Raw genomic sequence first — 26,525 nt, forward strand, 5'->3', positions numbered from 1 at the left:
ACAGTAAGTTAATTATTACATTAAAAAATATCAGTCTTTTTTTGCGAAAAAATACCAAGGAATTACATGTTTGAGATGGCAATAACACAGATCTTTGCTTCCTTATACAGCCTATATAGGCTGTTACCTATAGGGCGCCTCACACCTTCAACCCATCCATTGAATTCCTGTTTTGTTGTTCCAACATTACTGAGTATTTCTCTAAGGTAATGATGCAATGCTGATGGGATGGGGGTAACAGTATTTTCTGTTGTTATACAATGTGACTTTTTAAATCCTTAATGTTGTTCTACTGTTTTTATTGAACCCAAAGTAAAGCAAATACCCCCACAAATGTCGTATTGTGAGGGTATTTGTTTGCTACCACAACAGCAAACTCACACACACGCATACATAAATCTATAAATCAGATTGTTCCCTGGTGGTGTTGAGAGCATGTAACAAAAGGCTAGTTAGTTAATCCAAGGTCATGTCTGCAGAAGGCAGCAGCTGATGATGGATATGTTTGTCGAGACTACAGACGTCAAACGCACAGCGAGCCTTTCAAGCTGTGGCCTCATGAACAACTGCCTGAGGTTCAAATGCCAAATGTCAGGCCATATGTTACATGTGTGAGTGTGTGTCAGTGAAGAGGCCCCTCGCAGTGTTAATCTGCACGAGTCGCGAGCAGAGGATCAACAGGTTTGTAACAGGCAGTACTATATTCACTCCTGCAAAAATTTAAATCTGTTTTCCCTCGTTTTACCTGAAGATAACGAGAGAGAAGCAGCAGAGCTCACCTGGCTCGCGGATTGTGTGACTTCCTCATTTTTGCTTGACTTCCACGTAGCCTCTGCCTGCCAGTCCTCAGACACCTGTCTGTTTTCAGCTTTGAGTAATCGGCCAGCAGCAGGATGGTCATCGAGGTCAAATGCATCATCACTCTGCATCACAGCATTATACCAGGGTGCCGGTGCATCATCTGTGTGGCTCGTCATGAGTTAGTTGAAGCGGATGACACATAATTAGAAGTGAATTGTTCAGCAGTCTACCAGTGCCAGTTTTTTTCTGCACCTGCATCATTCAAATAAAGATTCTCCTGGATGAAATAATTTACATTTACAGCTTTAAAAAAGCCCTACAAATATTATTTGTTGAATACAACAATATGAAAAAAACATGAATTTGAGGCCCTGGATAAGTGCTTATAGTATTATTTGTATTATAGCCATATGATATAGCATTGCTCTTGTGTTTTTGTTCTGTTATCATATACCTGCACTAGTTTGGGCATACTACAGGTAGATTTCTTTACCATACAGATCATAAGATTCAAAAGGTCTCATTAGTCACATGCCAGCTCAATGTGTGCAGATTGTCAGTCTAACAAATTATAATAAAGAAAAAGTTTATATGACTATGTTGCAGTTTTTTGTTTTTTTAATTCTGCATTAGCTTCATTTTTCAACAGGGAAAGTTTCATTTGAAGAGCAGCAATCCAGCTTAAAATATGAACATATAAAACAACAGATAGTTTAGGAAGTGAATCTTTATTTATTAAATAAATAGCCACATAAATAAACAACCTTTCTTGAACCGATATCTTTGTCATTTCATATTGCTTTCTGTCTCGTCCTTCCCACACACACACACACACACACACACACACAAACTTACTAAAGAGCTACAACATACATACTGTACATACATACATACATTGTCACACAGTCAAGTAACAAACAGAAAAAAAATATTAAAATGAAATACTTCTTATCCAATGTTTGTCAAAATGGATCACCTTAGAGATTTGCATCGAGTCTTAGTGTTTTTTATGTCATGAGAAACAAAGAATGATTAATAAGAAATATGAATAAAGTGCAATTCTTGCTTCTGTTTCCACAGCAACTTCAAAGGTCAGAGTCAGTGAAGAGAGTTTATCAGTAAAGTTATCAAAAGGGGTCTTCTGAGTGAATGGAGAGTCACCGAGCCATTCATCTTTCTTCAGTGAAGCGATCAGAGATGGAGACCTCTGATCCTGCAGGTTTTGTTCAGATAAAAGGCACAAGTGTTGGTAGTGAGTGCAGCCAACCAAAAAATTGTTAGATAGAAATATCAACACTGCATGTTTCCAAATTAGTACTGGGTTTGGAAAAAACACTGCTCTCCTACAAGATGTTTCAAGATATGAGAGAACTAACTATGCTTACAGTATCACACATCTACCACAGCTGTCTAATATGTCCTCAAACCGACTCAACAGCACATCATGGTATTGCTATGTTCAGTTTTTTTTTTTTTTTTTTTAGAAAAGTACAAAAAATGAATACCATCGTGGTCCTCGTAGTAAAAGCATCGAGATATTAACAACACGTGTAGCTCGAGGATTTGGTGGCAGCAGAAGTCTTCTCACAGCAAAGCTAAGTAGTTCATGTGAAAAAAGCACAGCTAGCCACCGTGCTACAATTTGAGACAGCGCTGAAAGTGAAAAAGTCAGTAGTGTATCTATGGTAGATCACCCAGCTGTCGTGCTGTTTTCTCTTTGGTAAAACCCAAATGATTCAGTTTAACAACTACAAGCACGCTATGAGAAGAAACAGCATTTTAAAATGACTTTTCTCTCGTTTTCTACAGTATCATGTTGACACTACATAAGTCGTACCTATAGCAGTCAGCTAGCACAGCAAAAACAAACAAAAAAAAATAATATAAAAAACCTCAGACATTGATGCATGTACAATTTGATAATCCTATGTAGAGCCTTTCATTTGTATTTCAATGTGAAATATTGCACTGTTCCCACTGTCTTTGTTCTGCCCATGTGAGAGTTGCCATCCCTCTGATATACTCATGCTGACAACATGCTCTTAGTAGGGTTTTTCTTTTTTACAGGTTTTTCTGTTTCCAATGTCTTGCCTGAGGAGGTAGTAAAAGCATCTAAAAATGGTTCTTCTCAAATGCAGGATAAAGGTATACTGTACATGTATGCACACGTGTAAAGTGCTACTAAGCCGACTGAAGTACATGTTGTGCTTTGTCCAATCAGCCAGACACTATCCTCTAGTGGATTAGCTGATTTGGATGTACTGTAGCAGTCTGTTTTTGCAGCATGAGGTAAAGCAGTATTTGCGTAACTATGCTATCTTGTACAGAAAAAAATCACAGTTCTTTTATACAACTCAAAAAGCAAGTCCTTCAGTGAGCGTTTTTTGTAAGCTTAGGGCACTATTCTGTGTGTTCATCGCACTGCTACAGAGAAATGTCTCTTTAGAAAGGCGAACAAAATCAGGGAATAAAGAACGGAACAAAAAAAACATTTTGGTCTTATGTCCAGTCAAGTGAAAAAATCAAAAACAGGAAATTACACAAAGAGTGACTAAAAAAAATGAATGAGGAAGAGGAAGCCTTCCAGTATAAAAAAAACAAACAGAAGTTGACTTATACAGCAGGAAAAACATGTGACACACAGTTGTGTCAGCTTACGTCGGCTCTCATCTCGTTCAAGGGAAGTCCATCGGGGAGCTGGATGAGAGTCTTTCAGTCTATTATTGCTTCTCTGGGAGTCTGATACAGCTTCAATGCCTTGTCCAGAGTTTGGTTATTGCTTAGTCTTTAGCTTACATGATATCAACATGTGTGGACACATTCTCACATGTGGTTCAGTAGAGTTGCTTGTTTTGTTCTTTCATCTTCTCTTTCTTTTCCAGCTCAAAGTAAAGTCTTGATTTTTTGCAGCGTGCCTCTTCCTCAGAGAGCAGCAGCCCCTAGGCTTGACGGCTGATGTTTTATTTCACCATCACGCAGCTATTGTGCTGCTGCTGTGCAGCCAGACATAACTCCTGCATGTTGGGATCTGTGCTCCACACCGCTGGTTTGGAAACAATGGGGAAGGGGCCTTGTGTTGCAGACTGGGGCTGCTGTTGGATGCTGGCGGTGGGATGGGGGTGGGTTTGCTGGCTGATGTGCAGATGAGCCTCGAGAAGGAAAGCAGCGGAGGCCACGGGGGACAGAGACGAGGAGTAGCAGGACGAGGAGGAGGAGGAGGACGAGGAGCAGCAGGAGGAGGAGGAGGAGTTGTCGAGAGTTTGTTGCCAGGGACTTTGCTGTAGATTTACTGAAGTTTGCTGAGGAGGCAGAGCAGAGGGCGTCTGGGTGTCAAACATGGAGGAGGAAGCAAATACGGTTGTGGGTTGAGGAGAGGGCGACTGGTTCTGGGCCAGGAAGAGCAGCGGATTCTGGGCAGGTCCCGTCTGAGCAGCTTGGACTTGAGGTTGAGGCTGGTGCTGGATTTGTAGCATCCTGGAAAATCAGAGACAAATGTGTTACACTTTTTTCTTATCCCCTTCAAATCTCCTTTCTCAGTTAGAAACCAATCTGATCTTCATCTTATATATGGATTTAAATAACTGCTTTTGGTTCCTCACCTTTGCTGGTGCAGCACCTCCACCAGCATGCTGCGGTGTTCGGAGAGGGCGGGACCAATTGACCCTCGGCTGCCGCGGTTACAGGACGCCGGAGGAGCAGCTTGCCTCGTCAGACCTTTAATCTTATTTAATCCCAGAAGCCCTTTGGTGCGTGTGTTTTTCCTCAGCTGCTGGCGGAAAGCTTTGAGGCCTGTGGAAAGGCATCGGAAAGTGTCACACAACTCTCCTTTGATGCTATAATTTGATATATTAGACATGTAAAAATGTCGATCCACTCTTATTTCACGGTCATGCATCAGTACCTTGTGTGAGGGAGGTGTCTGAGGCTCTGCGGCCCTCCTGGAAGCTAACAGCAGGAAGGCTGCCCTGGGCCTGGGGGAGGAGATGGGAGGAGAAGGCCAGAGACGTTCCAGCAGGTAGCAGAGCTCTACCTTCAGCCCCAGAGGCCAGAAGTTTTGATATATCACCCATAGCAGCCGGCAAAATGGGGGCTGGACTAGATGAGGACTTGAGGCAGCTGTCAGAAGAGGCACCATCTGAGGGGCTGACCACGATACCTACAGCAACAGAACAAGTAAGAAATCAGACTCTGCACATCTCACCGAGTGTGAAGTGACTTTTGTGCTTTTTTGTGTGGTGTACTCACATGGAGGGTGGCACTGGTGGAAACGGGCGGACACCTCAGCCAGAGTGTGTCGGCGGGAGGTGGTCGTCGGAGGGAGCAGGGGCCCGAGACTTTGCGTCGCCTCCTCCTCCTCCAGGTCTCTGGGTCGCACCTCCTCGCTGATGCTCGTCTCCAGCAGGCTGTTGGGTGAAATGGAGCGATTCCAGAGCAGCCTGTTGAGGCTGGCCTCGACTGGAAACACCACCCGCTGAAAACAGAAGAAGTAGACTAACTGTTAGCCGTCTGAGTGACAGAAGACACACTGGGAGGAAGGGGGTTCAAATATTAGATGACTTCAGTTTTTAAGAAAATGTTTTTTTACCTGGAATAATCCGCATTGGTCATACTCCTTTTCTGAGTACACTGGAGGAGCGCATTTGAGTGAAGTTGAAAATGTTGTGGTTGTTAAGCTATCAGGGGCCTCCATGATCACCTGAAACAGACGGAAAGCAAACAGCATTTTAGACTCCATGCACAAGCTGGATTGGATGGTTGGATCAGGGAGGGAGATCTTAGAGAACTCACCTCTGGACCTGTAGAGTCTGAGGTGCTCCTGGGTCTCTGGCTCCAGGTTCCACACTGGCGGCTCAGCTGCTGGGCACGATGCTCTCTCATTCTCTCCAGCAGCAGGTAGTAGATAGCAGAGAAGTGATTGTAGCTGCTGCTCTGCAGAGACTGGTGAGAAAAACAAGAGTATTAGGGATTTTTTTCCTGCTTTTGTTTACAATCTATAGAATCAATATCAGTTGTAAGGTCTGCACCATCTACCAATTAATGTGTGTCGTACATTATATCTGTTGTTTTTGTTACTTCGTTATCTGTATTATTCGACTTTATTTTTTAAAGCTTAGTCTTGGATTAATTTGTTAAGATAAAAAGATAAAAGGGGGTAGGACTGGATAAGTTACTTAACTTCATCCTACACCCTTTTTCAAACATGGACTGGTTAAAGGAAAAATAATGGAGCCACTACAGAAAGTCTGCTTTGATTGCTGTTTGCTTTATTGGAATGTATATTTTTATTTATTTTAAAATAAATTAAATGAAAATCTATGATTCTTAATACCAGTTTATATTCATCTCATTTAGTCTGTCTCACTTTCCCTTTTTTGTTTCATTTAAAGCCAGACATAACTTTGTGTTTAGCCTTGCTGCCCCTTCAAACAATCAAAAAGTAAAAGTTCATGGTTATTTGTCTACTACCCTCATCTTTGTCCAACAGCTTCCTGAAACTGAAACTGTGAACGTTTACCATATTTCTCTAAACCTAAAAAAGTAGCGTACAACAACTTTCATAAAAACTGAACAGAAACGTTCGGTCACCTCGATGGTCCTCTGGCGGTCGATGCCAAGTGTGTTCATGATGCCCAGCACGGGTTCACTGTAGTCGCCCAGGTTGGAGTTGTACTCCGTCAGAGAGTGGCTGAGGGTCTGGGTGGCGGCTGTCGGGTCGGCCAGCATCCAGCGGTGCTGCTTGATCTGGGCCACGCTGATCCTCCTGGCCGGATCCACCACCAGCATCTTGCGGATCAGGTTTTCACAGTCTGGAGGGCGGAAGATTGAGTTTATTTGATTTTGTGCTCTTTGAAGAACGGAAATAACTGGAGGACGCAGATTGACCTTACGAAAGAATGCACTAGAGGAACGGGTACAGACTGGAATGAACTAACTCCTAAACCTGACTCCTTCTGTTTTGCAAAAATGTGACTCTTTGACCTTGCCTGTTTTGTTTTTTAGCATGCATTCCTGTACTGTTTTTGTTTTTCATGTGTAAGTCTGTGCTTTTTTTCCCTTTTCTTTGTGCTGTATAACACGTAAAGAAATCAATAAAAACTGAGTTTAAAAAAAGGAAAGAAACTGGAAATAACTGATTGTTAACAGAGATGTCTTAATGTGTTTGCTTTCATACCTTGAGACATAAAGAAGGGGATTCTGAATCGTCCCTCGGTGACTCTCTGTCTGAGAGCAGGAAGGCTGTGTCCGTCGAATGGAAGAGATCCACAAACGAGCACATAAAGCACGACTCCGAGACTCTGCGAGGTAAAAAAGCAGAAAAGGAGAACGTTAGCCTTAGGGAAACAATCATGCTCGACTGAGTATTTAGGTCTTTAAATTCCTTGTTTAAGCTTACCCAAATGTCCAGCTGAGGCCCCTCGTACTCTTTCCCCTCGAACACTTCGGGGGCAGCGTAAGGCGGGCTGCCGCACCACGTGGACAGAGGCTCCCCGGCGTTGTAGAAGTTTCCAAACCCAAAGTCTGCAGAAACCAGGCAGAGAACGACATGAGTCCCCAAACAATGCAATGTTTGTTTTCTCCCTCATTTCAACGTGAGGAGCTTAAGGCTCTGGAATGTATATTTTCTGTCTTATGTAATTAGTCTTTACGATCTTCTGAGAAACTCAAAGTTCAAGATCATATCAAGCCAACGTCAACACATCATCCACAAAGGACTAGTTGTCTTTGCACTGATCTGACATGGAGGCTATAAAATATCTTCATGCAGCAGTGTCTGTTTGTGTGCTGGAGTAATTTCCTCTGGTACGTTTGAGCCTTGTAATATGATTGAATTATTTGCACTTCATTAGCACAGAGACTGCAGCAAAAGGATTTAATTAGAACGCTGTAACATTCCCAAAGCTGCAAATACTTTCTTCATCTGAGCATAAATACAGACAGAGTGTATCAGGCTTTAAACATCAGTTTCTAATTATTAATTCTCACTTCTCCCCTGCCAGAACAAACAGTAACCATGATTACAATAAAAAAAAGAAATGGAAAGTATTTGCTGGTTGTAGTCTGATGTGTGTCTATTGATGTCTTAGTATTTTTCTGTCTTTATTTTACTTTTTATTTTTTACTGTGTTTTGGAGTTGTTGTCCCGACCTTGTCTGTTTGTTTTTTGTTCCTCATTTGTTATGTATATGTCACCAGTTTGTCACTCTATTGCACCTAATAATAATAATAAAAAAAAAATGAAATGGAAGACCTACCAGCCAGTTTGATATTCATATTGGCGTCCAGCAACAGGTTCTCAGTTTTTAGGTCACGGTGAACGATGTGGTGTCGGTGGCAGTAGTCCACAGCTGTGAGAATCTGCCAGAACTTCTTCCGCGCCTCGTCTTCACTCATACGGCCGTTTGAGGTCAAGTGGTCTAAAGGGAGAGGATGTTTTAGTTTGCATTTAAGACTGAACTGTTAAGGCGATCTACCAATCAGAGTATTTCAATCAACAGTTTAAAGATGAAAAATAAACTCACCAAACATTTCTCCATTCTTCGCGTACTCTGTCACAATGTACAGCATGTCTTTGGTTTCCATGACCTAAGAGAGAAAAAAAGAAGGTACAGAAGTTTAACCATTGGGTCATAAGCAGCTGCTGACGACAGAGTAAATCCTTCTCTCCAAACATCTTTGGGTAGTGGACATTTTCTACCCACAGAAAAAACCCCTTCTCAAAACGTTTTTCCATCCTCACAGAGCATCAACACCCGGTCTTTCCATGAGATGCTGTCTGTGACTTGCACTTGTTGTAATGTTTTAAAACCCAATTACACACGTTGACACAAACCAAGAAGAGGGAGAGGCATACAAACATTTTATTGCAGACAAACTGACGGAAAGTTTTCCCAAAGGCTAGCACTGTTTGGAAATGGATACTAGAGTTGAATTTCAAGCTTCTCCTATCTCATTATTTCTAAAAAAAAACAAAAAAAACAGAGAGCCTGATTCACACGAGCTGTTCACATGAGTCCCACCTTGTGTATCCAAAACCACCAGAAGTGCAACCACTCAACGCCCTGGCTTGAAAAACGCAATTCCCAGTCCTTTTCCTGGAGCTCATAGAAGGCACTAAGTTTCCCAGGAGAGCCCTCGGGACGGGTCAGGTGAGCTCAAAGGCTGAACAAAAAAATGCAACTTTCATCTCATGGCAAAGCCCTGTGTGTCTGAGGCTATTGTTTATTTTAAATGTCATTAAATTCCACTGATCTGTTCCTGTTTTTATTTTATTTTCTCCTCTTTTAGAAAAAAACAAAACAAGGGGGCACAAACGCCTCCAAGCTATGAGTAGCTAATCTGTGAGATAGGGCAGCTCTCTGCGGCACTGTCACCTTGAGGTGCAGCTGACGTCACTGCTCTGAAGAAGAACAGGCATGGCACATCAAGGGCCCTCAAACCTTCACAGAAGGTTCACATCCAAATATTTTCCATTTTACCTTAAGGAAGTTTACGGATGTAGGATGTTATAGCTGACCTATACTGAGTGAAATATTAAATGCTAAGACTCCTTGTTTTAATTTTTTGCACCTTTAAAGCAAGTCAATTTTTAGATATCTTTGCCTTTTTCACTCATTTCCCACAATTAAAACCTGACAGATATGGGAACCTTGGGTATTTTGGGATCTTGAATGATTTAAAAAACAAATCCTGTCTTCACACAAGATAAAAAGATGTTATGCTGACTGCCCCAGCAGAGGGAGAGTATAGGACTTAAAAGGGATAAGAGGGGAGAGTGTGATTGATACAAGGTCAAAGAGAGCACTGTGATCCTTGGCAAAGAGAGAAAAAAAAAAAAAAAACATTTTGCTCTCACGAATAAAAGCAGCATCTGATTCATCAGGCAGGAAGTCGCAGGACTTTTCCTTTGAATCACAAGATGGTCTTATGCCACTGACTTCCCTTTGTACAGGGGGAGAGGAGGATGAAGGGCATAACCCACCATCATTGAGTAACAACCATCTGACTAGTTTAACCTCATTCGATCTCAGATTCATGACATGAAGGGAACATGAAATCCACTTTCCACTTGAACCCTTTCATGTCTAATTGAGCACGATGCAACTGAGGCTGTGAGAGCTCAAGTCTTTGATAGCAAATAGCAAAAAAGCTTTTTGGGATTTACCCCATCTTTGACATGAGATAGAATCAGATGAACATGTGTTATATATTCATAATTAATCGTATCCATTACGTTCAGCAGTAGATATTACTGTATATCCTCTGCATGTCTTTATTTGTTTTTAAAGGGGGGTAAACACTAAGTAGAGGTTCTGTTTGGTGGAATAACTAGTATAATCAATGTGTAAAACAATAAGCATAAGTGTGCTTTTACATGTCTGTTAGGGCTGGAATAATTTGATGTAGTAATCTAATTTTATTTCTAATTCCTTAATACATTTAAATGCTTTTTTTTACTCACAAACTGTGAAACACTAGTCTGAATTAAAGCACCATAACACAGCATACATAATAACAATGCATCTAAGAATTAGTTTATAATACATTGATTTATTATTTTCTATCATTGAATTAATTATTTCATATTCAAAAATGATCAAATATGAGAAAAATATCCAATGCAATTCAAGCATCTTACTTATTGTACAACAATTGTTTTTTCCAACACAATATGTTGGAAAAAAGTAGTTAAAAAATTATATAAATATTTGCACATTATTTTTCTAATAGTCACCAAATAGCTAAATGGGCACCTCTACATAAAAACTGATGTGTCAGTATCACTAAGTGCTACTGTGTGTGATGGAAATAATGCTGAGGTTTCTCAAAAAAATAATAAAAGAGTGGACAAAACAGCACAAAAAGGAAACTGTCAAAAAAAAAAAGAAAAAAAGTCCAGGTTGTTTCTTTTTGTGTGGTTGTGTGTTTGTGTGTTTGTTGCCAGATGCGTGCCACGGCACTCTGAAGGCCGGCTGAGAAAGAAAGAAAGCCGATTCTTTTCTGCTAAGTCTTCAACTCTATTAGGAGCGAGGCGGTGCATGTTTTGTGGGGTTTCCTTCACGTGACGCTCAGACACATTGCACATGGCTTTAACAGAAGCTAATCAGGCTTAACGTTCAGACATGTGGACATCTTTCACCTGCTTCCCATTTCTCTGCAACCATATTACTTAAAAAACATTCTAGTTATGCATTTTTCTCCCAGCGCTGACCAGTCGTTGTCACACATGCAGACACACACACAGAGGGAGGTCGAAGGGATTGCACTAATGCTGTTGTGCTGTACTTATGAGTCAACGTGCCCCGAGTGCCAGCAGCTCACCACAAGCCGATACCAACTATTTTAACTAACAAATAATGCCCCTTCTTTTCCACACATAATGGTCCTGCTGCAGCCACATGTCGACAACAATGGGACGCCATGTCCTGCACCACAACATCGTTTCTAAGGGGAGTTTTTCATTGCACATTTTACTCTTAGGCTCATGTATGCACTCAGGCTCCCTGCGCACACAGCTGCTACTTCACAGGTTGAATAACACAAGGCTGCACACACACACACACACACACACACACACATGCATGGCCAATAGCAACACTGCAGAGAGATGAGAGATAACACACACCTGGTAAAGCTTGATGATGTGAGGGTGGTTTAACAGCTTCATAATCTGCACTTCTCTGTAAATTTTCTCCAGGTTGGAAGGGTTCAGTCTGGTCTTGTCGATGATCTTAATGGCCACCTGGAACAAAAAAATGGCCAATTGCAAATTTAAAAAAAATAAATAAATAATGACAGAGAAATTATATCGTCACACCATGAAGAGAATGAGTTGCTCACCTGCGTTTTGGTGACTTTATGTCTGGCCAGTTTCACCACGGCAAAGTTGCCCTTCCCCAGGGTGCGGATGATCTCGTAGAAGCCGACCTGCAGAGGCCTTCCCTGTGAAGCGCCCGACGGAGCCGCATGGCTGTTTTCTGTCATGATCACCATGGTGCACCGACAGTCTGGACTTACAGCTGTAGGATACTTAGGGCTGGAACCTGCTGAGAAAATAATAAATCTGATTAATTCAGTGTTTTAATTTCACAAAATATTAACTGATATACACGTTTCAGTATCCAATTTATCCTTAAAAAATGTAAACAGTACAGGCTTAAAAAATGCATATGTTGCATAATATATTAACTCATGAAAAGCAATTATTTACATGTACTTGTGTACAGTATAGTAACTCTAAGGACATTTTTGGGGTAAGCTACTTCATATAACTTAGCTCCACTATTTTACTTTTATTTTGGCTCATTTGTGGTTCATGCTGAATTGGAGTTTCCTCCTCTTGAGGTTATCCAAGCGTGGATATTTTACACCAGATCTCGATCATGGTGTTATTGGTTTGTGCCTGTTGCTGTCCAGATTGTGTGTTTCTGTTGTGATTCAACCTTTCAAACTACAACACTCCCAATGATTCAGAGATAAATTTGACTTTTAATTAAAAACATACATTAATACAAAATATGATTAGCAGTTTTTTTGCAGTTTATAGTTTTTGTCTACTTAACTGTATTATATATAGTACCTCAATTTTGCCAATACAATTTCCAACACAAGGTTATACTATTCAATAGCAGCAGGAGTAATACACTCATTTTTATAGAACACTGAAAAGTGTACTTTGGCAAATTAAAACACACTTTTTATCCGAATACACATCCTGTCTGCAGAGGTACAACAGTGTGAAAAATAAACATTGTATAGGTAAGCAGATGAGTTCAGTCAGAGGAAAGTAACGCTTGGCTCAACAGCCTTATGTGACGTTACGTTTAGCCTCTAATGTTTTAGTAGTTCTAAGTATTTAATAAATAAGTATTGTGCCCAATTAAGCTTTAAAGTGCGAGGTTACATTTTCTATTGTGTTAGTGATATAGTCGAAACCCAATTACCAGATATACGGTTAGGGGTATCTTTCGACTTTAGGCTAATTAAAACAGTCAATAGAAAGTAAAAGCGGTGATACATTGCTTTGAAAAAAACACTGGGAAGCGAGAAAAAGATAATAATGTTCATACATGAAATATGAGAGGGTATAATGAGAGTCTAGAGGAGAGAAATGTCTCATCTTACCTTAAAGAGCGGAATTAAAGCACCTTCTCTCACAGTTTAGAAAGCTCTCCTCACGGGAAAAGTAAACCATTCCACAACCAGAGCGAAGAAAACAACAACACAGAAACAAGAAAAAACAAAAAGCACCCGGAGAAACTTTTTCCTCCCGTCTTTTACTTTTTGAGGTAAAAGAACAAAGTGTTAGGGGCCCGGGGATTGTGTCTGCGGCCGGTGTGTGCGTGTGCGCTCCGCCGGAATGCAGAGCAGGGTTTCGGCACTCACAAGGGGGGAAACTCCTCCTCCTCCGTTCCCTCCCTCCCTCAGCCGTCCAGAACAAATTGATACCCACCTTATTGACGTCACACCCGCGTCAGAGCTCCGAGCTGGGTGCAAGGCAAGGCCGGACCCGAGCGCAAGGCACGGGTTGCCGGGCAACCGCGCGGCTCGGGCGCACGGTGACGTAAGTGCTGATGGAGGGGTTGCTTGGAGATGGGGTCGGTGACGTCAGTCGTGGAGATGGTGTCACCACGTGATGTTTCCCTTCAGTCGGGCTATTGCTCGCGGGCTGCCTCGCGCTCACTCTCCCCCTCCTGTCCTCACTCAACAGCCTGGCTGCGCGCGCGGCTTTAGAAGAAAGAGAAACAGGAAGTAACTTTGAAAACAAGTCAGATTGTTTTGTTTCCTTTTAAAGGCTCTTCTGCTCTTTTTCATTTATGTAAAAATGTATAGGCCTTTAAACTATAAGGTGCTCAAATATATATGTATGCACACGGTTTAAAAAACATATATATTTTTTTATATTTTTTAATATCTATATATATATTTTTTAATAGCTTATTATTTATTAATCCTCTGCCATGAAGCCTATTGTGCTCTAATTATTGCATTTTAGTGCCTGATTCTAAAAAAACGTTATATAGGCCTGGGAACAGAATAAACATTAAAGCAAAAATAAAAGCAGGAGTTGGGATTTTTTTCTCTGACTTTCTGAAAAGTGAAGATTTTAAAAAGTGACATAACTTTGTAATTTATTTATTTGTTAGGGACAGTGCATATTAATGAACAGCTGTAACAATTACAGCTGCTGTGCCAGATTATATCAGAAGTGCTAGTTTCCATCGGTTGTCCCTAGGCAGGTAACAGAGAAAGACAAATTACAAATAAAATACAAAGGCACAAGTGACACAAGACAATAATAGAGGTTAAAGGTTAAAGGTGGTCACAGACTTGGTTTTCTTTTATCCACTGTTTGAGGTGTGTTTCAAATGGATAATTAAGTTATATAGCAATCATTGAAAGTAATTGGTCTGCAATTATAAAAAGTACATACATTACAAGATGTGTTACTCAAGACTGCAGTTTTAATGTTCATGGTGCATTAGCAGTTTTAAGTTTTATAAACGTGAGATAACATGGTCCAGATGATCTGAAGCACCCTTCTGTACTTCTTTCATAACCTCTTTCAATCCTTTTTTGTTCAAATCTTACTAATAACACCTTAAATATAAAGCACATTTAGATAGTTTTTCCTTCTAACACTTTATGAACAGGTTATTAGTAACCACCTATTATATCTGGCCTTACATCTTTATCACCTTTATCATATTGGCATCTTTTATTTGTGACGTGTTTTCTGGAATTGCCTATAGCTCGTCTAACATTACAGGTTAAACCATTCTGCACAAAGCCTGTGGGACAGAGAAAAAAAAGCTTTATGATATAACAAAGAAACAGGGTTAGTGCAGACAATGACCACCAAGTAAACACAGGAAAACAACGTTCCCATAGTGCTGTTTCTATAGTGACCCAAAGTGGTTATGTGAGTGAAGAAAGAAAAGTTGTGCTGCAGGTTACAGGATAAAGATTTTATGTACTTTGACAATATAAAAAAAAAACTTAATTTGTAGCTGATAAATCCAAACAAGGGCTTGTTGATGCTAATTTTCAGAAATGCAGAACAGTTCCCTCGAGGGGTTCTCTTCTCCCAGAATGCAGTCTGAAGCCTTATTAAGGGTTTCTCTGTGGAGCTGCCACATTGCTAATCTAAGACTAATTTATCTTACTTATTTGGTTTTATTTTATCTATTTTATTTTCTGTATAAATACAAATACAGAAATACAAATAAATGCTGGAAATATCTGGCCTGCAAGCTGTTTTTACAGAGACCATGAAAAGACACAAAACATGACTTCTGCAACATGTTTCAGAGAGAGGCCATACTGTTACATTTCAAAGCGTGCATAGAATAAAAAATCTTCTTGCGGGTGAGAGTAAATACCAAACCGCAGCCTCGGAAAGGCAGACAGATCTTACCCTCCCACGGTCTGAAATGTTAAAAGAATGCAAACTGCATGCAAAAAGTCCCAGCTGAAAGGTCATGCAATATTTTGATGCACACTTACAACAAAACCACACGACCCACTCTGCCTCTCATGCAACTGTTTTTATAACCAAATGTCCCGTGTGCCATTTGAATATCAGCCCTACTCGCATGTTTTGCCTTTGTTGTATTTCCTGAGTGTGGGCAAGCAGACTTATGTAAACTGAGTCACTTTATGAGCATGATGAGTGACTTCTTTTCAAGATAAATAAGTGACAAAGCATGGACTAACTTATCTGATCCAGACTCGGGTTTTTTTTTGTTGCATTTAATTTATTTATTTATTTTAAGAAAAAGTGACTTTTAGATTCAAAGTGAGACTATATAAATGTCATCAGGTGCTTTAGCTTCTCTGAGCTTTATTGGCATAAATGTGACATTAACAATATTGCCAAAGCATCAAATGAAAAGAAGAAATAGCATCAAAGTAATAAACAACCATAGTATATAGTAACAGTTATAATTATAACCACAAAGGAGAAATATGTCAAATATTTTAATACAAAATTTGAAAATTCTCTCTCTCTTAATTCAGTTATATCATCGTCTGATTCCAAGTACCATGTTTTCCATTACCTACTACTTCAACAGCATCAGTTTACAGCATGATATCATAGCCTATCATTAAGGATCCAAAATTAGGATTTTACACAAATAAAACATTAATTTAGGCCATCTTTGATTTTGTAGAAACCATTAGAGGGATGAATAAGAAGATAAAATCTGAACTACAAAGTGGAAAATTCCTCGCTTAATGACACTTCTTGAATGATTTCACTGTAGTGATAAATGTTTGGTCTTCTTGACTGAAAGACAACAATATTATTTCAATTTAAAGATGTTTGGTGGGTAGAGGACTCATAATCAGATCTTTTGTGTTAATTAACCGTCCTATATGAGGACTGTAGTGGCAACTTAACTCAAACAAAAATCCTCTCGCCACTTCTTGCAGGTTTCTGACTTGTAGGTTACTTTCCAAAAGACAAATTTTTAATTTAAATCTTTTGGATTTGACCAAAAACTAAAACCTCGTCCTGCTCGTCTGAGTATTTATTCACCTGTACCCACATGGTAATTTACGGAAATTAGGAACAGCAGGAACACTTTGCAGCAGCACTTATAACCACACAGACCTATAAACACACAATGTTTCAATATGTGATAAATATAAAAAAATGTAAATTAATTCTAAAATTCAAAAGCAAAAAACTCTATTAATTATAAACGTATAAATACAAAATTATACTAATGGGCAAATTATATTTTTATATTAAGCTGTTGGCTCTAACGAGGACAGTTTGTGTCATTTCCAAAGACTTTGTCAGAGTTGAGAAAGATGTTGAACGTGAGCCAAACCACACTCAAACCCCACCTTGTTAACGTTTCCCTCAGGCAAATCTACGTATTCCTGGAAAAGAGTTCCTAAGTATTGCTTTTACTATTCCTAAGAACTGCCCTCCATCACTTCCTGTTTCACACAGACACACTCTTCTGTATAGCTGCTGCTTCTGATACCGTCACTTATACAAAGACAGCAGCCAGCGAGCACAGGACATCCCTTTCTTTGTACGCATTTTTCAACTGCTGACCTCTTGTTGTGACAGTAAACACCGATGCTCAAAAGTTATTTTGCATGATGAAAAGAAAACAGTCTAATTCTTATCAGTCATGTGCAGAATTATGAAATACAAACAGTGGCTGTTTTGTCTTCAGGAGTAATGCTGTTTACTCAAAGCAAGTGACTTATCGGGCACGTTTCGCTGCACGTTCGGTTTGCAACAAAGAAAAAGTCACAACTGTCTTCTGTCTTTTTTCATGTACCCATTCTGCCCTTTTATTCGGCCTACATGTTGCTGCACAAAGGTCAACGCAGAGGAAGTGACGGCGTCTTGTAGCAGGTATTACAGTCTCCTAAATCACACTATTACCGTGTGGAGTAACAGAAAGTATGACTAATGACATCCTGTGGTTCACTCTGTCTGACAGGATGTACTGAATCACACCTTCACCAGTGGACATGCTGTTAGCATAAACAAGCATGCTGTGGTATTTATGTCCTCTCTTTTTCCTGGTATTCAAACTCGTAAAATATAAATACTAGAAGGAATGTATAAGGCTCAAAGACAACGACAGATGTTGTCCCTACTAAGTGGAGATCAGACAATCACTTCTGTTCATTAAGTTTCAAGAATTATGTCTCTACCAGATCGAATTAAATTTATTCCCTGGCTGCTCTTTTAAAGAGATTACTTATTAAGACTTGATTTCAAGGTCAGGATAACATCAGAAAATATTTTAATGGTGTGATTTGCGTCTACAAAACCAGATTAATCCCAGCATACAAACAATAACCCCTCTTAGAATGTACAAACTATTGATATATGTAGCCCTTCATTAACAAAGCATATTCTATATCTGCATTCAAATTGGTCTGTTCAGCTGTACAATCCAATACACGGCTTATGTTTTAAGTAACTATACAAACATTTCATTTAAACTGTCCTGTTGGAAACCTCCAGGCAGTGTCTACAGTGACCTTTGTGTTGCAGAATATGGATCAAAGTGTGATACTGTGTGCTCTAACCTGCTCAACCCCACTTTGTCTTCAAAATCAGCCTGGCTCTTTTCTGCGTTAAGTAATCTCCAAGTGATACAAGTGCAACGTTAATAATAACACATTAATATTAAAGACCGGCTGTAATTCATTTAGTTTCTTTAGCTATGACTCAGTAAAACAGGGAGATGTTTAAAATAAAAGAAAAAAGAAAAAGAAGTGTCAAAAGCTATGCTAGCAGCTGAACTACCTAGAAGTAGTCTCATATAAACTAAATATTAATTTCAGCATGCTAACATGCTCCAGATGCTAACAGACATATACTTAAGTCTGTTAGCATACTAGCATAAGCAAGTGCATTTGTATGTTACTTTGATTTATGACTAACTACCTGTTAAACACATAACATCCAAACCTTTAACTGTATTTGTAAAGTGAGAATAAGCAGATGAAAGGATGTTAAATGTGCTAAACATCTGTTAGCACTCACAGAGAAATTAGACTTTAAATCTGTTTCCACTAAAGGAGCTCCTGAACATTTCTGGAGAATTTCAGGAGGACTGAATGCAGGGACTAAACGTCACCACTCCCTCACCCACTCACTCGCTCGAAATAATAGCATCTTTGTAAATTCATGATTTTTTTTATTGATTTTTTTTATATTTTATATTTTACATTTTTATATTCTATTTTATATATTGTAATATCTTCTTATACTGTATTATTTAAGTTGTTGCTAGTTCTGCTTTATTTCCTTGTTAATTGTTTAGCACCAACACACCGAGTCAAATTCCTTGTATGTGTAAATGTACTTGGCAATAAACCCAGATTCTGATGTCACCTATATTTCACAACAGGTTTCATTATGAGCGCTTTTAAAAGGATTGAGAAATATCCTTTGGAGAATTCATGTCCCCCACAGAGGACAAAAAATGCATCGCTGGGTCTCATGAGGATATCTGAACCAGGTTTAAAAACACATTCCAATCATAGTAATTCAACACCTGCTATTAATGCATGAGTACAGCTAGCTGAGACACTGGATCTTGCTGTTCTCTAATTTTTCTCAGGTCAGTCCCCTTCTGCTCCCTCCACTTGGATTTCAGAAAGCTTCCCTCTGAATCTGTGTCCAATCTCTAATACAGCATTAACAATCCTCAGCTTATTCACTACACATTAGCAAACAAAAGCTCTTAGTATGAGCAGTTCATTTCAGGGCTGCTATGAGGTAATGATGCAGAACTTTCTGGTTTGAGAGTGTAATGTTTGTGACATTTGACGCTCTCAGTTCGTAGTTAACATTTTTTAAGGGATAGTTCTTCCTTAAGAAGCTTCTATTAAATAGATACACTTCTTATGTGCTTCTTTTCTACAATTCTACAATTCACTTAGCAGACGCTTTTATCCAAAGCGACGTACATCAGAGAGTAAGAACAACACAAGCAAGGATCTAGAAAAAAGGGAACAATGTCAGTAAGAGCAAACGATCAGCTTTGAGTCTGATTGGACACACAGGTGCTGACAGGAAGTGACCAGAGGCAAAGCACAACATTGAGGGCAGTTCTTGAGAGCTCTAATCAGTATAGAAACCATCTTATAAGTCATCGTTATCAAACAAAAACCATCGTGACAACCATCATCATCATCAATAATATGGAGACCATCATCATTAAGTTAGTAGGTATTCATGAAAGAGCTGGGTCTTTAGCTTTTTCTTAAAGGTGCAGAGGGACTCTTTGCTTATTAAACTTGATGTTGCACTGACTGACCTTCATTTATTCCTTTGTTTTGCTCTTTGTTTTTGCCGGCTACTTTCTAAACAGATAATTTGTCTGATCATTTGTTGTTATTCTGTCTTGTGGAGGACATGAACCGTTCTTCTTGGTAATTAACACTGGTCTGTCTATGCTTGTTGACTTTGGTGAGCCTGGGCTGTCCTCGTGAGCTAAGTGCGTCAGGCTATCATCCAGGAGGTCCAGCAGCAGCGCCTCCTCAAACAAACACTTTCAGTGAAGAGGGCCTTACAGACTCTCTTTCACACAGATTTGTCCTCGGTGCTTGAAAGGGTTCGTTGTTTGAATACTGTACAAGTGATGTTCATCATTAACAGTTTGTCATTGGTTTGAGATTTTTAATCAAGTATTAGACTGTAAAATGATCTAATTTATCATGGAGGCTAGACTCATAGTGGATGGGATGTATTTCATGAAAAGCTGTGATTTATCGGATAAACATTAAATGATGGTAATCGACTGTTAGAGCAGATGCTTTTCAGCAGCACTAGTTCAGTTTTGCCACAAGGCTTGAATAAACATGATTTAATTAAATACAATTAAAGGTTTATTATGTAAGATTCAGATGAGCCTGCAGGCAGAGGTTGAGCCAGGCTAGCTATCTCCCACAGTTTCCAATCGTTGTGCTAAGCTAAGCTGACTGGCTTCTTGTTTAGTTGTTTCATCTGCTTTCCTCAGAGGACTCACTGTGTTCATATGTTTAAAGGCTTTATATGTGATTTTTCACACTTAAATGTATAAATCAAGTATATCCTCTGAAAATAACTCGAGTCCCACTGTCTGTGATGTTTTCAGAGTTTTCAGAGTCCTATCTTCAGTTTGTTTACATCGTCGGGACGGCCGGCTGACTCCTCCCCTCGTGTATAAAAGTTGTTTAATTGAGGGACTAGAGAAAAGAAGAATAACATACTGTACTCACTGCTTAACTGTGTTTCTAGATCACGCTCATTTCAGGTAAATTTACATGCAGTGTGAAGATACGAGCATAATAAAGATCGCTAGCATTAGCATGCTAACACAACAATGCAGCGCCTGTTGTTTTGGTTTCATGCTGGTGCTCAAGGGCGACATCTGCTGGATCAAAAAATCACATATAAAGCCTTTAAGTATACGTACTGCTAATGCACAAACAAATCATTGCCTATAAAAAGCTCTTGCTTTTAAATTGTGAAGCTTTGCAATTTAGTTTGTTTAACAGCAGTCATCTGGAAGTTAAATTATACAACAAATTTACATTAATGTTATTTTTGTGTATGTATCAAGTGGCAACCTCCGGTGTTGAAAAATTAGGCCAATGGGGAAGTGCAATATACTGTAGTTCATAGAGTGTCCTCTTGAGGTTGGCTGCAAAAGCCTCGGGAGTCCCTAAAGCCAATTTTTACAGCAGAAATAAACATTTTTAGATCCTTGTTCAAAAAGAACATATTGGTTTGAATAGCTAATTTCCTTATCTGCACACACTGTAGGGAGTGAGGATTTTTTTATATATATATATAACTCATACATTTCGATTTAAAGAACTAGTGAATAATAAGGAGCAGGGCTGATCTGACTGACCGGGTGGGAACGCTGGTTGTAGTGGTTTGTCAGAAAGTTTGAGGCCTGCCTCAGCTCCAGCTCTTCGCCTGCTTCTGGGTCGACAAAAAGATGGCTGGAGACAGTATTTCCAATAAGGCAACTGCCGTGGATGAGCTTCAAAAGTGTGCTTCAGAAATCAATAGATGACATCACTGAGGCTCTGTCCATGTTTTATACAGTTTATGCTCTATATGCATAAAACGCTTCACTTTTCAATTTCCCAACTGTAAGTTTACAACAACGCTGTCCAGAAACTTTAACAACCTTCAGTCTGATCTGGTGTTATCTCAAGCAGACATGTAGCTCTCCGAAAGCTTTTTGCATAGGTATTGATATGGAAGACATTGTGTTCAAAGTGATATGGGGATGCAAAATACAAGCCAATAGCTAAACGACAAGCCAGCCATGCTTGCAACTTTCCTGTACATGTGTTGCCTAAGGGGGGTCAAGGGTTTATGGTGTTCATTAAAGGAAGCAAGTGAAAGCAGAAATAGTCCAGAGCCCATTGGAGAACCCTTTTCAGTACAAGGCAAGTTTATTTATGTAGCACATTTCAACAACAAGGCAATTCAAAGTGCTTCACACAAGACATCAAAAAGCATCATGACAGAGGAAAGAAAAGAAACATTAAAATAGAACATTAAAAAAATCACTGAAATGATTAAATCTGAAAATATGTTCAAATAAAAATAATTCAAATGAAATTAATTGAAGTAAAAATATAAAACGAGTTAAAAGTTACAGTGCAGAGTTCGAGTTTAAAATCTTATTAAAGCTGTTTAATGAAAGGCTGTAAACAGGTGAGTCTTCAACCTGGATTTGAAAGAGCTGAGAGTTTCAGCAGACCTGTCAAACAACTAAATGATTAGTTTTTCTTACAATAATCAGTAACATCTTAACATGCTTCACTTTCTCCTGGTTTCAGTTTGCCTTTCTAATTCTTTCTCATTCAAAATCCCAAAATAACAGAAGTATTTATGTTGGACTTACTTGACAACAGTGATGTCAGCTTTGCAACTATTTTTCCAAGTTTGTTTGTATAATTATAACTTCACTCAAAAAACTCTTGTTCTAAGAGTTTTAATAATCAATCTGGCTCCTAAAACTATTACATTAAAGAACTGTTTATAGTTATAAATAATTATACATTTTCTGTTTTTAAAATGAAAGATAAATAGGTCATGTACACCGAAGACACAGAGAAACATAAGATGTTTTTTATTATGTAAGAGCATTCAGTACCCCTGTTACCTGGAGGCTTTTCAACAATTAGTTTTTGTGCTCACCATTCATCACAGCTACAAAAGCCTTTCTGCTGAAGAATGTACAGTGTGCTGCACTATCAGCAGAGCCGCTGATACAATAATCCTGTGGTGTCACTTATCTGAAAATGTAAATACCTGACCACGGCCCGTATCTGCATACCGGCCTACACAGAGACTTTATGAATGCATGTGTGTGCAAAAAGCCCCTCAGGAGACCGTCCAATGTGCGTCATACCGAGGATCAGCCTATTATCCAGGGCTGAGAGTGACAGGGTGAAGGGGGATATGGGGTACCCAGAAAGGTAATAGTACAAGCTAGACAAGGCGACTGAAATGAATAGAAGATAAAGCAAAGTGATAGAAGGTGCTCTATGGGTACGACACAAAAGATAACAGACAAAGAGTGTAGGAGAGAGTTTTCAATGGAGAAATATGAGACGGCATGGGGAGGCTGCAATAAAAGAGCAGCGAGGAAGGCGGTGTGTGTGAATGGGGATTGAATGATTTTTTACTTTTCTTGAATCGTTACTGAAACATTTCTGTCATGGTTCGGTGTGTAAAACCAGGAGAGGTGGACCCAAGTGCAAAATAAACTAAAAGTATTTAATAATCAAACAAAAAGGCAAACAAAACTTACTTAACAAAATCCAACAGGCAAAAACAAGGAGCCGCAAGGAAGCACTAGAAAACTGACACCTAACATCTGGACAAACGACAATGAACTGACCCAGAGGGGAAGAAACACAGAGACTGAATAGACATAGGGTAATCAAACACAGGTGAGACTAACAAGACACAGGTGAAGACAATCAGGGCAATCACACTGGGAAACACACAGAGGCAGGAATACAAGAAACACTGAGGACAACTACAAAACTAAATCATGAAACAGTAAAGACACACAGAACTCAAGAATGAAACAAAACACACTAGAACATAGAGAAACACAAGGATATGAAGTTACAAAATAACACATGAAACACTAACCTAGAAAACACACAAGGGAAACAACACCATCAGGGAAGAATGAGAACTAAAAACAGCAAGAAAACCTAAACTCTGAAAATAAGAAACCAAATCAAATTTCTTTCTTTTTTCCATTGCATACACATTGCAAAGAGTCCCAATCCGAACAGGATTTACAGAATGTGAGCCACTCTTGGTAAAATTGGATTTCATTATGCGACAATGGAAAATAAAGACCTTTTTAAAAACATTTATAAAAACAACTTAAGCAATTACAGCACTTTCATACTGCAGGATGTATAGAGAAAAATATGAGGGAATTTAAAGAAATGGGACTAAGAGCTTACATGCTCAGCGGGTAATTCATTTTTTAATAGGAAACAGGATAAGACACTGTTTTATACACATTTTCACCTTTAATTTTGTCACACTGTGAAACATGTAGTCAGCCTTTTCTTGAAATTGTTTTTTTTTCAGCTACTGTCTCTTTAAGGCCCCCTCCCCACGTGCCCACTTTCTTCTGATTGGCCAGCTCTGTGGAAGCTTTGCGGGGGCAGAACCCTGCAGGGCTGCCAGGCGGGAGGGCTGCTCTACAGCGCTGGGAGAACAGTCTATGAAAACACCTTCACTTGGCCTGCGTAGAGGCTTGAAGCACTTTCTTGAAATTCTCAGTTTTCCTATCGGGGGAACCTTCACACGATTAGAGCACTCTGCAAACTCATCCTGGGATCACTGAGCTAAGATTTTTCCAATTCTTTGTATGAGCACGTAGCATTGTAAGATTTTAGTTTAAACAAAAGACAACACATCATGGGGGTTATCAAGTGGACACCTCCCTATTGTGTTTCATAAAGTTAGGTATATAATTCATCATGTTTGCACAATTATCTTCTTGGGTTAAATTGCTGGCTGTTATTGTGCCCCTCAGTGAAATATTTGCCACAATTTCTAATTTCTTAGGATGTCTCGGTTCTTGTCTTGTATGTCATAATTGGACCAATAATGCCGGTAGAAATAAATCCCAAATACATTACATACAGACCAATACTTATAGCCAGTGGAAACCCAGATAGACGTTTGCTTACTACGTTTTTTGTTTTGGATGTGGCTGCACTCTAGCATGAACGTAACTGAATTGATTCTGCAATTATGAAAAGTCCCACAGCAGCTACTCCTCTGTTTACCATTAGCATGGTCTGCAGGCCAAATATTGACACCTGCAGGTGAGTTTTAGTGGATCTGTTTTTGCCAGTTGGTATTTAGAGTCACTGGGGGAGGGGGGCTTAGGTTGAGTAATTCCAAAGCACTAGCTGACACTTCCCAGTCAATATTTAGCATTGCATTCAACACTTGGGCTGTGGGACCATAGGGCTGTGGGAACATAGGGCTGTGGGACCATTGGGCTGTGGGACCATACGGCTGTGGGAACATAGGGCTGTGGGAACATAGGGCTGTGGGACCATACGGCTGTGGGAACATAGGGCTGTGTGTGACCATTGGGCTGTGGGAACATTGGGCTGTGTGTGACCATTGGGCTGTGGGACCATAGGGCTGTGGGACCATAGGGCTGTGGGAACATAGGGCTGTGGGAACATAGGGCTGTGGGAACATAGGCCTGTGGGACCATACGGCTGTGGGACCATAGAGCTGTGGGAACATTGGGCTGTGGGATCATTGGGCTGTGGGAACATAGGGCTGTGGGAACATAGAGCTGTGGGACCATACGGCTGTGGGACCATTGGGCTGTGGGACCATAGGGCTGTGGGACCATAGGGCTGACCCCCAGATGGGAGATGTGAATGTGAACATTCGTTAACCATGAGGGCTCTCTTTAGAAAAATTCTAACTACATTTTTGACACTCTGCATTAGAGGGTGGAACAGAATATATAGAGACTCCATGGAAAGGGTTACAGTGGCTAGGATAGCATTTAGCTGTGGGGTTGTGTAGCGGCGTAACACCTTAAACAATGGTCACTGTAGATTATCTGAGTCAATCCCATACACAGCATTTATGTGGTTATTTCCACATATGTTCTGAATATGTGTCATTCCAAAGCAAACATCCAATTTGTTGCTCTTGTCTGAGTCAGATCTGCCAATGACTGCAGAGTCCAGAAGGTGTTTTTTCAGTTTACTCAACCTTAAGTTCCACTATGAGAGGCCATGAGGCTTATCAATCTATTTATTAGTTTATTTGGTTGATTGTGAGATCAAAAGTGTGTCATTGAAGGTCAATGTAACACGTCGAACTTTGAACAACTTTCTGACATGCCATGGGTCACGTTGCATTCAAAGAGTTTGACCTAGTTGGTCAACAAACAACACACACACACACACACAGACAAAGAAACGTGACGTATCTTGTGGACAGATGGTTTGTATTTTTCTTCAAAAAGATCCACAGATTTACGGGTTTGGAAGTGAAAATGCTAAACAGTAGACGTTACTTTACAGACTCCCCCAAAAATAAAACAATAAATGTCATTTATGAGTCTGCAGCTTGGTAATTTCACACCCGTGCGTACACTTATGTTTTGGACACATGCCTGCTAAAGCCAGTATAATCCTGTCTTAAACATGACATGACACCTGTTATAATCGCTCAGCCGTGTGTGCTTAATGCTAAAGAGGATTTTAGCAGATGTCAGGCCATGGATTATGGAAGCCTTTTTGTACGTATGTGTATGAATCTTTCCTCTCCCATCTCAGTGGGAATGCCATGGGATACCAGTTTAATCTCATTTGTTTGTCTGTGTGGTGTGTACGGCTGCTGAGTCCTAACAGCTTGTCCACAAAAACAAACATACGGCTCCTTGCGGTGTTTTTCTTTCCCAGTCCTGAAGCCTATCTGGCTGACTCTCTCATAGTATTGCAAGGGGGGGAGGGATGAACCACAGCTGTCGCCTGACGTAAATGCACCACAAACGCTCTGTCGGCGCCGTCACAGCCCCTCTGACAGCTCCAACCAGTTAATGGGTTACCTCACACTTCCTTCTCTAGCCCTCCGACTCACCTCTGCAGTGTTTCTAAATCTTGTGATGAATGTTGCAGCCGAGTCTGGGCAGAGACTTTTGTGCCCGTTG

At 39.9% G+C, this 26,525-nt stretch overlaps 3 protein-coding genes across 4 annotated transcripts in view; 1 reads left to right on the plus strand and 2 right to left on the minus strand.

Annotated features, from left to right (window-relative positions):
- appb (amyloid beta (A4) precursor protein b) overlaps positions 1-19,565 on the plus strand; it is a 91,547-nt gene extending 71,982 nt beyond the window's left edge. Inside the window, exon 16 of the mRNA XM_061053412.1 lies at positions 19,373-19,565. Coding sequence (XP_060909395.1) covers positions 19,373-19,557 — 185 coding nt within the window. The 3' untranslated portion in view covers positions 19,558-19,565. The remainder of the gene's footprint in view (positions 1-19,372) is intronic.
- piga (phosphatidylinositol glycan anchor biosynthesis, class A) overlaps positions 1-26,525 on the minus strand; it is a 171,051-nt gene that overhangs the window by 102,274 nt on the left and 42,252 nt on the right. The window lies entirely within an intron of this gene.
- On the minus strand, positions 1,511-13,223 carry sik1 (salt-inducible kinase 1). Of its 2 annotated transcripts, none has more exons than XM_061053392.1 (14): positions 12,925-13,223; positions 11,641-11,846; positions 11,426-11,542; positions 8,322-8,385; positions 8,055-8,216; positions 7,196-7,320; positions 6,974-7,097; positions 6,388-6,608; positions 5,590-5,739; positions 5,387-5,497; positions 5,047-5,272; positions 4,703-4,957; positions 4,401-4,590; positions 1,511-4,275 (listed from the first exon to the last, which is right to left on the minus strand). In XM_061053392.1, the coding sequence occupies exons 2-14, from the start codon at positions 11,791-11,793 to the stop codon at positions 3,762-3,764; spliced, it is 2,412 nt and encodes an 803-aa protein (XP_060909375.1). In that variant the 5' UTR covers positions 11,794-11,846; positions 12,925-13,223; the 3' UTR covers positions 1,511-3,761. The 2 variants fall into 2 exon arrangements, with proteins under 2 accessions (XP_060909375.1, XP_060909373.1); XM_061053390.1 differs by having other exon boundaries at positions 11,641-11,843; positions 12,925-13,222.

The sequence above is a fragment of the Labrus mixtus genome, chromosome 13 (assembly GCF_963584025.1).
Source record: "Labrus mixtus chromosome 13, fLabMix1.1, whole genome shotgun sequence".
Classification (NCBI taxonomy): Eukaryota; Metazoa; Chordata; class Actinopteri; order Labriformes; family Labridae; genus Labrus; species Labrus mixtus.